This window comes from Cyclopterus lumpus, chromosome 6 (assembly GCF_009769545.1).
Source record: "Cyclopterus lumpus isolate fCycLum1 chromosome 6, fCycLum1.pri, whole genome shotgun sequence".
Lineage (NCBI taxonomy): Eukaryota > Metazoa > Chordata > Actinopteri > Perciformes > Cyclopteridae > Cyclopterus > Cyclopterus lumpus.
Window position 1 is genome coordinate 24,677,294 of NC_046971.1, and position 14,840 is coordinate 24,692,133.

The 14,840-nt window shown below is 42.4% G+C and overlaps 1 protein-coding gene across 7 annotated transcripts in view; it reads left to right on the forward strand.

Annotated features, from left to right (window-relative positions):
* zc3h18 (zinc finger CCCH-type containing 18) overlaps positions 1 to 12,496 on the forward strand; it is a 32,765-nt gene extending 20,269 nt beyond the window's left edge. For 2 of the 7 annotated variants that reach the window (XM_034533993.1, XM_034533995.1), the window contains exons 14-20: positions 4,891 to 5,001; positions 6,028 to 6,036; positions 6,174 to 6,379; positions 8,520 to 8,734; positions 9,069 to 9,168; positions 10,086 to 10,182; positions 11,387 to 12,496. In XM_034533993.1, coding sequence (XP_034389884.1) covers positions 4,891 to 5,001; positions 6,028 to 6,036; positions 6,174 to 6,379; positions 8,520 to 8,734; positions 9,069 to 9,168; positions 10,086 to 10,182; positions 11,387 to 11,603 — 955 coding nt within the window. In that variant the 3' untranslated portion in view covers positions 11,604 to 12,496. The remainder of the gene's footprint in view (positions 1 to 4,890; positions 5,002 to 6,027; positions 6,037 to 6,173; positions 6,380 to 8,519; positions 8,735 to 9,068; positions 9,169 to 10,085; positions 10,183 to 11,386) is intronic. The other 5 variants (XM_034533994.1, XM_034533996.1, XM_034533997.1 and 2 more) reach the window with 5 other exon arrangements.
* The last annotated feature ends 2,344 nt before the right edge of the window (positions 12,497 to 14,840 follow it).

The following is a 14,840-nucleotide window of genomic DNA, read 5'->3' on the forward strand; positions in this document are numbered from 1 at the left end:
AAAGGAATTTAGTTAATTAGTCTATTCAAACTTTATAGTCTGAAGTTAGTATTGGCTCACCTTGTCAAAATACCTGTGGGGCATTTTACATTTGTGACATTGTCAGGTTTTAGTTGACATGCATCCAATTGTGTATCTCATATTGGATGGCAAACATTTACAAGAAAAAAGGCAGATTCTGTTGGCAGCTGATTGCTATAATTTAGTAAACGAGTAGAATAACATTCAAGAAAAACGAATGTGCTTTTAAACCTGTGCTCAAAACCAGTGTAGTTACTCAGATGTGATTATATCAACTGATTGTTTCATCTCAAACCATGACTCCATTTCCATTATCCAGCAGTATCACAGGCACCATTTCTACAATCAAATCTGGCTACAATATAATAATGACAAATGCATGTTTTTGATTGCCAGATCAGAAATTAGATTACAAATATACAGGTTTGAAGAATTGGACAAGCACTACAACAGCACAATATCCTTTCTAAATGACAGCATGTCTTGAATTGCACTTAGTTTTTTTTAACACAACTAAACAGCATTTGAAATATCAGATAGCATATGTACCAAACGGTAACGAGACCAAGAGGATACTTCCATAAATTCCTATACCCTTCGCTACGTCCCGGCCCTCAAACGCAGACTGGCCAATTGTAGCGTAATAGTAGATATATTATGTTACATTTCTTCATAAAAACCTGTGAAGCTAACCTTAGCAGAGGACATTAGCACATCATAAACTAGCATTAGCACTATGCTAGCTACTGACGGTATACTGAATGAAAACACATGCTACGTTTGCTTCATAAAGATGTTAACAGTAAATAAAGACCCTCTTCTGTCTGCTTCTCTCTCAAATTATTTTTTGTTTTCAAAAAATGTGATAATTTTTATTTAGGGGATGCAGTTGGTGACTGTGTGGGCTCAATGGTAGCAGCCAGGTAGCAGGTTTGATGTAGTTGCATACCCCTGCTCATTTCAAGGGATGCAGAAATGCATCAGTCACTCTAGTTTTGGCTGACGGTCAAGTGTGTGCTGCGGCAACTGCCATGTGTCAGCTCGAGGTGCTGTGTAAGTAATAAATAGTAAGTCATTGGAGTAATTCCAATTTATTTGTGTAGCCGAAAATCACAAATTTTCTTTAAAAGGAATCTGTACATCCTCTGTCCCAGGACCTCACATCTCAACAGGAAAAACTCCCCCAAAAACCCTTTCACAGGGAGAAAACTGAAGAAAACCTCAAAGAAAGCAACAGAGGAGGGTCTGTCTACCAGGATGGACAGAAGTACAATAGGACATCTATTGCACTTTAAATTTATAGTATATGCACTAAATGTGACACAGGACATACAGTATGTGTCACATTTAGTGCATATGATCACATTGATCACAAATGTTTCATATAATGAGAGTAGGAAGCAAAATAATGATCGAAAAATGATACTAATAATAACAGCAGCAGTGGATATAGTAATAATGATAAAAGCATTAAAGTTATCCGTAATATTAATGTGACTAATAATAATAATAGTAGTAGCAGCAGTGGGTGTCAGACAGGGTCATGGCAGGACCAGGGTCCAGATGTAACCACGATCAATGTAAACCTGTGAAGTGACAAAGCACAAAGACTCCGGGGAAGGAGCAAAGTTGGGAAAGAGTGGGTTTCTTCATTGTTGAATTGCTGTACCCTTTTATGGATGTATTTTATGTTTGTGAGGCCTTGATTCAATTCAGTTTATTTTATATAGCCCAAATTCTGAATTTGCCTCAGAGGGCTTTACAATCTGTACACATACGACATCCCTGACCTTTGACCTCACATCGGATCAGGAAAAACTCCCAAGAAATAGAAAACAAACTTTCACAGGGGAAAAAAGTGAAGAAACCTTCAGGAGAGCAACAGAGGAGGATCCTTCTCCCCGGATGGACAGAAGCAATAGATGTCATGTGTACAGAATGAACAGCGTTACATAAACACATTGTGTCACAGAAGTTGCAGATTGTGTCTCGCCACACTGGATTGGAAACCTGGCTAGGAGCCATTAAAATGTTGTTTGAGCACAGCGTGGGTGTACTGGGAAACTGCTTTTAGTGTTAGGTAGGCATGCGGGTTGGAGTATGATGGCCTTTCTGCATATTTGTTTACCCAACTCACATTTGCAAGGAAGTATGTCAACAGTGGATAGAATTATTGAACAGATACAATAAGCGTGTGTGCGTGTGTGCGTGTGTGCGTGTGTGTGCGTGCGTGTCACAGAGAGGAAGAACAGGTAAAGGGCAGGGAAGAACAGTGAGACTGTTCATCTCTAGGTGTGAGTGTAGGCTGAATGGGTCACACTGGAAATTATCCTGGAAAACCTGTTCCAACCCCTGTATGCTATTCAGATGATCAGACATATAGATTAATAATACTGAAGGTGACAGTGTAATTGAGTAACACTTTTTTAAATGTCTGTAGTGTGTTACTGTCTCTCTTAAGAACTTTAAGAAGCGGTTCACTACAGTGGTGCACTGCAAAATGTATTCACTACTGTCAGCTGAAACAACACTGATATTTATAGAAACACATGACAGCTTTGGGTTTCCATAGCGGGCTTAAATGGCCGTGGTGAGTCAGGTGGATCTGTGCCGAGATGAAGGGCCGTACGTAGAATTATCATAACCATGTAAGCACACAGGTTTTATCAGGGGCTATAAAATCAAAATGTCAATCAGACCCAGTTTTTACTTTCACAGAATGGGTCTTATTGACCAAAGTAAATGAAAACTCTTGTAAAACAGGCCAATTCAATGGTCATGGTAATGGCCTGTACTTGACACCCATTCATACACTGATGGGAGGGACTACCATGCAAGGTGATACCTGGACTCTAGCTAACCATTCATACCCTTTCATGAGAATCAGTTAAGTGTCCATGGACACATTGTCATTGGCTTTACAATAAGCCAAAGGGTAAATGTCTCTAGTAAAGTGGTAGTATTGTAACACATCAAGATGGAACATATACAATAAAAAATGTTTTTGAGCTCAGTCTCTCCAGTTCTATTTGAAGTCACAAGGTCAGACATGTTTTAAGACACTGCACTTAAACATAAATGGGACATGCTGCTTCACATCTCAATTGTTGCATAAGGAATGTGAGCAGCAATGTTGATACGTCACTGCCCTGTTTCCCCAGTGACGACACATGGCGTCTCCCTGGAAGAGCAATAATTTCATCACATTCGCAGTTGATGATTTGAAGCTCTTGTTCTTTGTTTTGTGGATTTCACATTGATGTTTTGGAATGCAAGGTTTTTTTTAATGGTATTTCTATAGTAAGATGCATCAGCAGAGATTTAAAAAGTCTCAAATTTGACATCTGATGGGGACTTAGGTTGTGTTCTTTGTGATTTGTTAAGCGGCTGTTGAATCATCTTTCTGAATATTTTAGGCTTTCTGCCATCTTTTTTTCTTTTCTTAGTTGATCTTAATCTTTGCTCGAGGCTTTAGATTAAATGTGTGCTCAGACTGTTGTTGGCATTTTGCTCAGGTTTTTTATCACATCCCAAAGTGTTTTAAGACCACTAAATGATGTAACGCGAGGATATCATTCAATGTCTATCACAAATAAACAGCCATGAATCTGCTTTCCAGAACTTGAGAATCATCACATTTTCAAGTTTTCTTTGGTGTAAAAGTAATCTAGTGATGGCTACATTGCAAACATGAACTGCTAATAGCTAATTTAATATACTTTCATAGTTAGACAAAGAATAATAATCGGAGTGACAAACGTTAGGCTCCTGGGGGGCGCCGTGGTCTCAATTTAGTCTGGACGGGATGCCACAATGTCAGACTTCGAAAACACCTGCAGAAGTGCAGCAAAATATTGTTTTGGTCGCAGTGCGTGTGGTCTGCCCCCGGATTCAGCTGGGTGGGTCAGGGACGCCTGCTCAGTGTGGAAGGATCCCCTCGTGGCACCTCTCCTTGGCCTTCAGAGGGCATTTTCCCTGTGGCTAGGTGGAAAAGGCCCGAGGGAGGGAGGTGGCTCACAACTTTGGCCCCTCGCCCAGACCTTGCCACTTCCCCTTGGTCGTGGACTTGGTGTTTGCTGCTGTTTGCTGGTGTTTCCTCTCGGTGGGGAGGAACAGGACTAGACTGGCCTCAGTGGGTCAAGGGTCTGCATCGATGTCTGCAACCCACCTGACCTGTCTTGAAACATAGACCCTGTCTTGTTTACCATGCTTTGTGGGTGTGACGTTTGTGGCCGGAATCATCACCATGTATGAAACCAATGTGTTAATGATTCCATCGTTTACAAGAACACAAAGGCGGGGTTACCTACGGAGGATTCGACTCGTTGACTCTCAGGGGGCAGCCCTAGTTCTTAACCGCACTGCTGTTGTTTGATCAGGGCTCCTGCAAAGAGGGGTGGTGGAACTTCGGGTATGGCAGGATCAGGGTTGGAAATTAGTACCAGCCATGTCATATATCTGGCTGCTAGATGAGCTTCACTCACTAGCCAAGAAAACAATGTTAATCTATTGAGTGACTGGTCAAAAAGTTGGTCCAACCATTGGCAGGAATGTGTCGTTTTTACTCCCTCTTTTCCATTGCTGGCAGTTGAATAGAAGCAGCCGGTGATTCCAAGGGTCGTGTAGGTGCCCAATGTGTTCCCAGGGCTACAGAAGAGATAGTAATGACTGGATGCACTGGGCATTTAAGTTAGGGGAGACCTGTAATGGTCTATAAATCTATTACTACTCTATTGATATTTCCATTTCAAAATATGCCGATTTATGTGTTACTGAACAAGGAGCTTGGTAGCACACCTTAGTTTTGATTAGAGACATTAAAATTAAAACTTCCTGCTATGTTCTCACTTGTGTGTCTGTCTCTTCCAGGCGAACTGTGAGTGGGAGTGTTAGTGGAAGTGGTAGCAGTTATACTGGTTCTAGCTCCAGATCCTCGTCCAACTCGCGCTCACGGTCACGCTCTGGATCCAGAAAATCCAGGTACTCGCCACGAACACCCTCATTGCCATCAAAACTGCAGTTTGCCAACAATTTCCTTTTGAAGAGAAGTTGTTGACCATATATTGCATTTTGGGGGGCATTTATTTATGTTTGTGGACAAGCAGATGGATGCAGGCGGGATTTATAATTTTATGTTTACTACAATTGGCTGCTTTCTGGTTTTGGTACTGTCAGAATTGCATCTTTGCATTTATCTTCAGTTACTGTGTAAGTCTGCAAGTAAATAACAACAGACGTATAAAGGGATTTTAAAGCCCATTCAAAACATGCCTGTTCAGAACGAGTTGAATGATCGGCCTGTGGTGTTGCTGCTTGAAGCTTTTCTAAGAACCGCTCATACAAACAACTTGAAACGACACTTCCTTGAGCAATACTCCTGCCATGGCACACACCCTGAATCTACTCACGGTTAAAAATAGAGCATGGATTTAATCATTAGTGTACAACAGTATTAGTGTTGTACGTCATACACTGGGGAGGGAAAAACACAACCTAGCTTATTTGCGTTTTGAATTTGCTTCCAGCTGGCTGTCCACTTGTGTTTACTCCAGGGAAGCCAAGAAGAGTCTGTTGTCTTCTGTTAGCATAGCTAGCATCCTGCAGCAGAAGTGATGCAGAGCCCTGAAGCCTTTTACTGCTTATTTTTCCACTTCTGGTTAGATGCTAAAACTGCATTTCGTTGTCCTAGTACTTGTACTCTGTGCAATGATAATGAAGTTGAAAGAAGGGGGGGTTTGCTTGTTGGTTCAAAGTTTATTCATTTTGAATATGTCACATGTCCAAATGCACCAAATTCGACCCTTGGGTCTCCAGCAATACACCTGGCAAATGTGTAGATGGGATGAGCAGTTGTCGAGATTTGTGAAGGAGATACAGACAGACAGGGATTCCTTGCTTCATAGGTAAATATTTAGTGGGTTATTGTGATTACACAGCCTAAAACATATTCATTCTGTGTTTTCCTCTCTTGCTTTCATGTGCTGTCTTTGTTGGGAAACCCTCCAGGAAATCCAGGTAACATAGTTATTATTCAGGGTGTGCGCATTTGTGGTGTGTGTGCAGACATGCGGGCATGTGGCGTAGTCTACACATAATAGTGACGACAGCGCTCGGGCCAGCTCGTGGTTGACCTGTTGTCTCTTTTGCCGCAGGTCGCTAAGTGTGAGCAGCGTGTCATCGGTGTCATCGGCGTCGTCCAGCGGCAGCTCAGTGCGAAGCGCGGACTCGGACGACATGTATGCTGATCTGGCCAGCCCGGTGTCCTCCGCCAGCTCCCACTCGCCCACACCAAATCACCCTCGCAAGGAGCGAGGGGCTCCTCGGGACCGGCCCCCACATGGCAGAGACAAGAACAGGGGTTAGTGTGGGCAACAAAGTCCTCATGCAGGAGGCTACGCAACAGCTTTGCATACATGTGAAAAAATCTCACAGACTGATTTTCAAATGACAGCCACCACAAACAAACAAAGGATATTAGGGGGTGGAATTATCTGTATTTGCACTACTGGTTAATACAGTATAATGTATATTTTGCTATTTAGCTGTACTCATAGCACTGATTTAACAGTAATTACATACTCAGTTTCTCTTTCTAAAACAAATCTCATTAATCTACCAATTAATTCCAGGGAATTTTCCAAACCTATTTTTGTGATCATTGTTGAGCTACATTCAATTTAATTCACATCCTGTAGATGTTTAAAGGTGTACCAGAAAAGGTTAGGAGTATGCCCATGGCAGGACTGGGAGGCTTTTAGTATAAAAGAATCTATGCAGGAAGTTTGAGATTCATTGACAGTTGCTTAAAGAAAATCAAAAGACCAAGAAGTCGGATGGAGTCTGTTTAAAAAAAGAGAACAGGTTGGTCAAATTAAATTTCAATTCAATTAATTTTGTATCGCTCAATAGATACATGTGTACAGAATGAACAACATAACAGAGTTACAACACATTCAATGCATATGACAGAAATGATGACCTCATTGGTCCGGCCTCTTTCGCATCCATGCCTACTAATTATTAATACATTTATTTTCCTACATTTCTGTCATATTCATTGAATGTTTATGTAACTCTGTAACGCTGTTCATTCTGTATACATGACATCTATTGCTTCTGTCCATCCGGGGAGAGGGATCCTCCTCTGTTGCTCTCCTGAAGGTTTCTTCACTTTTTTTCCCTGTGAAATTTTTTCCTGATCCGATGTGAGGTCAAAGGTCAGGGATGTCGTATGTGTACAGATTGTAAAGCCCTCTGAGGATAAATTGTGATTTTGGGCTGTACAAAATAAACTGAATTGAATTCATAATGAGAGTAATAATAATACTTCAAATTTATATAGCACTTTTCTTTTTCACTCAAAGACGCTTTACATAAGGCATAGACAAACAGAACAAAACTAAATAGAAAGACAAGGATCAAACAAAAAAGGAAGGAAAAAAAACTGAAGCTATGAGTCATGTAGTGGAGGGTTGGGTGAAGGTGAGTTTGAAGAGGTGGGTTTTGAGGGCTTGCTTGAATGATGATAGGGTGGGAGCCTGACGGATGTGGATGGGGAGGGCGTTCCAGAGGGAGGGTGCAGCAGCTGAGAAGGCCCTGTCACACCAGATCCAGCGCTTGGTCCTGATGGTCTTCAGAGTGTTTGCACTGGCGGACCTGAGGCAACGGGTTGGGGCTTAGAGGGGGAGGAAGGTAGAGAGGGGCCATGTTGTTTGGGGCTTTGTAGGTGGTGAGTTGTGTCTTAAAGTCTATCCTGAATTTGACCGGGAGCCAGTGAAGGTTGCGTAGCACCGGGGTGATGTCTTTATAGCGGCGGGTGGAGGTGAGCAGTTGAGTGGCAGAGTTCTGAGCATACTGAAGTTTGTTGAGGATTTTGTTGGGAGAGAAGAGGATGCTGTTGCAGTAGTGAAGTCTGGATGGATGGATGGATGGATAAGAATTTCAGTGGTGGCAGAGGACAGGGAGGGCCGGAGGCGTGCAATGCTCCTGAGGTGAAAGAAGGCAGTTTTGGTGATGTGGTTGGCGTGGGGTAGGAAGAGAAGGTGGGGTGGAGGATGATACCGAGGTTGCGGACCTGGATGGAGGGGGTGACGATGGAGCCATCAATGTTGAGAGAGAACGTCTGGGCTGAGCGGGTGATGGAGTTAAGGCCGATGATGAGTAGTTCAGATTTATTGCAGTTGACTTTGAGAAAGTACTGTTGCATCCTTAATTTTATATCAGTGAGACAGGTAGTGAGAGTGGGGTGGGTGACTGAGGTGATGGTCTCACCAGATAATTGATCTGAGGTGTTCAGGGCCCAGTAAAATAACTTTAAGTTTAACATCAGGAAGTTGCAGGTCATCCATGTTTTTATGTCTTTAAGACAGAAATTACAAGACAGCAATTTTACGCTTAAATTTTGAGATTTTACATTTTTCTCCAAATTGGAATTATATAATTGATGATTAGCATTAAATTGTTCATCAGTTCTCATGTTTTTTCTGTCTGGATCACAGAGAGACCATCAAAGAAAGATGAACCTTTCAGAGAGGACCGCAGGAAGATCGACCCATCTGGTGCCCCACCTAGAGGAGGCAACCCCGTGCCCAGATCTGGACCTGGTAGCAGGGGTGGCCACCCTGTTCATCCCCCGCCTGGCATCATGGGCCCCCCAGGAAGCTACGGAGGTTCTGGGTCCCACAAAGACATTAAACTCACCCTCCTCAATAAGGTCACTATTATTATTACCTTCAAATATATAACGTGTTTATTATTGAGCTTTCTTTGGTACTCAGTTTTCCCATCACTAAAGTGTTTCCCTCCAGTCCAGCCATTTAGATAAGATAAGATAAGATAAGATAATCCTTTATTAGTCCCTCAGTGGGGAAATTACAGGATTAAATTATTTGTGTTCCATGTTTGCTAGAAACAAAGTACAGACCGATTTTCTCTGAACATAAAAATGCAACGAACTAACCAACCAGATGTGGAATAAGTCAGTTGGACTCTGACATGCTTATTGGATATAATTCCTTTTCCTATCCATCTTTATTTTTAATTTCCAGCAGCAGGCAGATAAGGGCAACAGAAAGAGGTACCTGCCTGTAGACAAAGACCGGCCCAGTTCCCCCCTCAGCAAGAGAATGGCCATGTCTCCAGACAGAGGTGAGAAACGTGCTGACGGACACAACCACACCTAAGCAGGAGACAGACAGTTAGTGAACACAGTGCAGCATTTAGCAGCTAAAGAGCCAGATGTCTTTCTCAAGCGTCATTATAGAGCGCATACTCTAATAAAGTTTGTATATCCGAGTCAGCCAAAACACTGTCAAATGTATCCTCGTATATAACATCCTCTGCACTCAAACAAAGAGAAAAGGGAAGTTCTACTTTACGGCTACATCTAGGGTCTGCCCAGAGGCGGAGCCTAGAAATCCAAGTTAAAACACCCTGTAGTCTCCTTGCCTCCAAGTACGTCACTGTCATGTCAAATGACGGCGCTGGAAGAAGAACACACATTTTTCGAGAATTGTTTCGTCTATAAAATGTCGGAAAATAGTTTTGAAAGGGGGGTTTCAATAATGTAATGGCTTGTCTAAAACCCAAAGATATTTAATATACTACATCGAAAGCCAAGAACACCTGTAAATATATTTAATGGAAGATTTTGGCCATTTTTGATCAATGTTGCTGATACATCTTCAGTCGGTCAAATAATGTATTCTTTGTTTGAGCTATACGTGTAAACGATTCGCTAATGTGCAGGTGCTCATGAGTTGTTTTACAGCACAAACAAATTCCAAAACATGATCTCCATGATTTCACTACTTGTTCCGTTTCTGATCTGAAAGTACCGTGTTGTTGTGAATAGAAATGTCTATTCTTCCCATTACAGTTCTATTACATAGCCCACATCATAATTTATGCTCAATGTGGAAGTTGAGACGTTTTATGAAAAGTTGGAAGACATTTTTACAGCTTTAAGTTGGCTATTTAGTCTCCAGAACAACGGTAAACGTGTCCACACCGCCAACCCATTCAGTATGAAGAGGCTCGCTAACTATTGAGCCTGTCTGTTTCAGCCCGGGACAAGAGGATTCCTGGCCGACCCATCCTCCCCCCTCGAATGGATCGGCCCAGAGGCCAAGGGCCCCGACCCATGCCCCCCCAGGGAGACAGGTTGGTGACCGCTTCACCACTATTGCCGTCTGCTCTGAAATGTATTCTTTCACACTTCTTTCATACATCAACAACAGAAGTGGAAAAAAAACAAAAAAAACACACACAGGAGGCTGAAGTGTGGAAATTCTAAAGTCATCTTTTCTTTGTGACTCATCATCTGTGTGTGCCCCACATCGTGTTTACAAAGGCCAAACACATGAGGAACATGCCACAGGAGAGGAAGCTCCATCTCTCATAATAATAGTGATTATATTAAGACTATTAACTGGCTCCACTCACTTTTATTTAGGTGTTACTGAAATATTTCACCACGGATTTTGGCAGAGCACTAAAACATTTTCTGATATAGGTGATTGTAAACTATAATAGATAAAGGAAACCACTTTACAAATTGATACTTTTGATGCATGCATACATACATGAACATTTTTATATGGTCTAAGAGTACTGTGTCGTCTATACGACGTGTGCGTAACAAGTGTGTGGTCAAGAGAGAGAGAAAGAGTGTTGGCGATTGAAACGGATACGTTGGCAGTGAAGTTGTCTCGTGTTCTTAAATGTCATGTTTTTGGTTTATAAAAGTAATAGAGTAGTTTTGTCTTTGACTGTATTTCAGTCATGGTCAGCAAATATCCTTAACGGACCAAAAGCAAAGTGTCACTATTTCCTGACTACCCTTCTCTGTCTTTGGCTGTCAGCCACAGACAAAAGTGTAATATTTAAAAAGGCTCATAAATGGATGGATAAAGTTGAAACAAGCTATTGGTAAATATATCACCAAGTGTTTTAAGTCCTTAGTAACTACAAGCTGGTTCCACCAATAAAACCATTCAAACTTGTGTTAAAACTTTTAGTCATGTGCAAATCAGTTGTATTAATTTAATGATAAGTAAATATTTCAAAATGTTTTTTATGCAATAACTAATTTACAATAAAAACAACACTTCAACAAAACTCCCACTTTAATTAAACCGGAAGATAGGAGTTGCAGCGCTATGCAGTGTGACTGATTACCGGGTCGTGTTATGGAGACGTGCTGACGCCGGAGCAGAGCTCAAGCTGGGCTAGGACAAAATAGTCCGTGCTGCCTCCTAACAGAGGCGTTAAAGCCCCACAAGTTGATATTGGGGATAGCCCTACTTATGTTTGTATTTTCGCTTCTATCTAAAATGTGACACTAACTCCTTCTCCTCTTCCACAGGAAACGTGCTCTGTCACCACCCGCCAAGTCATCTGGAAAAGGCCCGGCGGCGCCGGCGGGCAAGCTGCCTGCCCCGGGCTCCGCTTCGGCCGCTGGCTCCGCCTCCAATTCCAACAAACCCAGCAACACACTGTCCCGCCGCGAGGAGCTGCTGAAACAGCTGAAGGCCGTGGAGGACGCCATCGCCCGGAAACGGGCAAAGATCCCCACCAAATAAACGGAAGCCTGCTCCTCCGCCCATTCGCCCGCGTGGCCTCGTGAGCCGGGCTTTGAGGGATTGAGTGTTTTTCCCCTGCCTTCAATGGACATGTAAAATGTTGTATGGTTCATGTATAAAGGCTGTTGTGTAAGTGAACAGGAAGTGGTTTGGCTCTGCTCCCATATGCCCGACTTCAGCTCCCATTAAAAGTCTTTGAGTGTTTCGACTGCTGTTCACCTCATCAACGAGAAACGGGAGGAAACCTTTGGGCACTCGGTGGGGGAGGGACACCTCAGCCATGGAGTGTACGTCACAGTACAGAAGGGTGGTAAGGTGCACTCGGTCACTTGCTGTTCGCTCTGTCAAAAGGAAGCATCTTCCTCATCTGGTGTGATAAAGAACAGATTTATATACATTGAATCTCCTACTTCTGTCCGTCTTTCTCTGCCCCCTTTTACCGTCTTTTCTTTGGGTCCCTGCGTGTGGAGGAGTGGAACTGTTGCGTCAGCTGTACGAGGCTACCGACACACGGCTTCTTTGTATAGATCGACACATTCTCGAGCATCCATTCAGCCTCAGTAAGCGATCACGAGCCCAAGGGCCATGTTTAACCAATGACTTGTCTGTGTTTTAGGGCAGTGCTCACTGTCACACCGTGTACAATATTAGCAAGTCATCAAATTATTTCAAGCGTATGATTATAGACGACAGTGATGAGTATTGCTTTTCTTTTTTCTTTTTTAAAAGAACCTACAGCTTTGTTTTCTTCTAAGCTCTTAAGTGATAAACCAATGTTTTATTTGTGTAACATTTTTAGTTGGGAGTGTGAGAAGTGGAACGGAGACATTTAGAAACAAGATGTCTTGCTTTTGTGACAAAAGCCTTCTAAATAAACTATTTTGATAAAGAGAGTCGGCTGCCTGGTTCTTCTCTGCTGTTGTGCAAGACAGGAGTGGCCGTTTAAATAGATCAAACATTGTTCGGCATCATAAATGTGGAAAAATGAAAACAAAAGATGACCTCTTAGACATCTGATCCGTGGTAAGGGTTGGGTTCAGTTCCACCCCTTCATCAACATGCTGTGAATTGTCCTTTCTAATAGTTTTCACTCGTGCCTCGACCGCAGAACGTTCAAATCTAGTGTCTACTGTTTGGATGTTCATGATATTTGGCTGACAACCATTCACATCCACACCTACAGAGTCAATGAACCTGAGCTGCATGTCTTTGGACTGTGGGAGGAAGTCTGAGAAGCCACACTGACACGTAGTTAGAACATGCAAACTACACCGAATGTAGCCGGGCCCCTCTTGCTGTGATGCAACATAGCCACCATACCTGTCTGCACATTCCTTAACGCCTCCTGTTTCCTGACTGAACCTTTTCATTTGGGGATCCATCATCCAGGTTTTGTAGTTGTAAACTGGTGGGTTCAGCATTCTGTACACAGAAGTTGATATAAACCATTATACAATATGTGAGACTGTCAATGTCCTCCCCATGAGCATCACAAATCATCCCTGCATACTTGAATATCCCCTCTCGGGCCTCATCAGCAGTAGGAGAGGAGGTAATATACAGCGCTGTGCTGAGGTCATCAGAGAATGGTGGTGGTTCATGCACTATAGCTCATTCTAATTAACATTACACATGAATGGCTTTCTTTTGACTTAATAATACCACCACATAATAAGTAAACCCATAGGTTCATGCATATAGATTCTACTTGTATGTTGTGTTGCTTGAAATGTGCCCAATGTGTTTTTAATTGTATCCTAAAAACAAATCTCTTTCCCAGGATTCCTAGGATAGTGTGAATAATAAGAAATAATAACTCATATCCCGGAACAATATCAATCCCATGAGCAATCTTGACAATCAAAGAAAAAATAAGGGGTATAGGAGCATAAATATAGCTCCATAAGGAGCCAACGCAAGGGAGGAAAGGGCAGTAAAAGAATCTCAAAAGGTGATCAAGTAGACGGATGAAAGAATGGGAAAGAGGGAAGTGGGTCAAGGCTGTCCTCTCAGAGGAAACGGCAGCGCCAATGAAAGTGTCTTCAAAAGACAAAGAACTTGTGACTTGTCCATCAAACGCAAAGGAGGAACTTGTGTGAAGTCGTTACAGAGCCACAAAGTCCACTGGAGGAAGTTGAATTGATTTGGATATGGCACCAAAATGTATGTTACTGTTTATTTCCTCATCATTCAATGTGGGGGATGCTGCTGAAAGTTGGTTGAGATGGTGCTTTTGAGGCCGAGGGGAACTTCATTGTTACATGCAGGCATGTCCTGCCTCTGTTGTTGGGGGCTTATGGAACAGATCACTGTAATGATCCGACCCAATTCAGGGCAGCAACATTCAAGATAACTAGGGAGGAGTTTATCGGATTTGGACTAGCATATTTGAATGATGATAAACCTGTGACTTTTGATATTACATCAGGGTTCAGTTCCATGGGTATATTCGACCTCAGCATCTACTGTGCAGAAGATTGAATTCCAAATATGTGAGCGTCAGTGATGTACGGTGGCCCTCAGGTGCAAAACACCACAACTACCTATTGGTATTTATCCCAGATAGAATACAGTCAATACAATTCATTTAACTTTGAAAAAGAAAAGCATATCCCATAACTAAAATTAGTTGAGATTGTGGTGTTTGAGGTGAAAGGCAGAAACGGCTCACTTCCAAGGTGTTTCCACTGTTAACGATTATAAAAAGGAGGCTCTGGCTGTGAGGATGAGGAACGATGCGTCCCCTGAAATATGGACTGTGGCTTGGGGAAAAGAAATAGCCATCAGAGTATGAACCATAGACTGGCTGTGGCATGAACAATAACGTCGGGACCATATTTATGCCTATATTTATGCTCCGTTTCCCAGGGTATCTGGGACTTCCACAACATGTACAAAGCAGCAATAATTCAATTCAATTCAGTTTATTTTGTATAGCCCAAAATCACAAATTACAAACTCCCCTCAGAGGGCTTTACAATCTGTACACATACGACATCCCTGACCTTTGACCTCACATCGGATCAGGAAAAACTCCCCAAAAATAACCTTTGACAGGGAAAAAAGGGAAGAAACCTTCAGGAGAGCAACAGAGGAGGATCCCTCTCCCCGGATGGACAGATGAATAGATGTCATGTGTACAGAATGAACAACATTACAGAGTTACATAAACACATTACATGAATATGACAATACTGGTTGCTTCAGCCATGATTGATAAGATGACGTCTACATTGC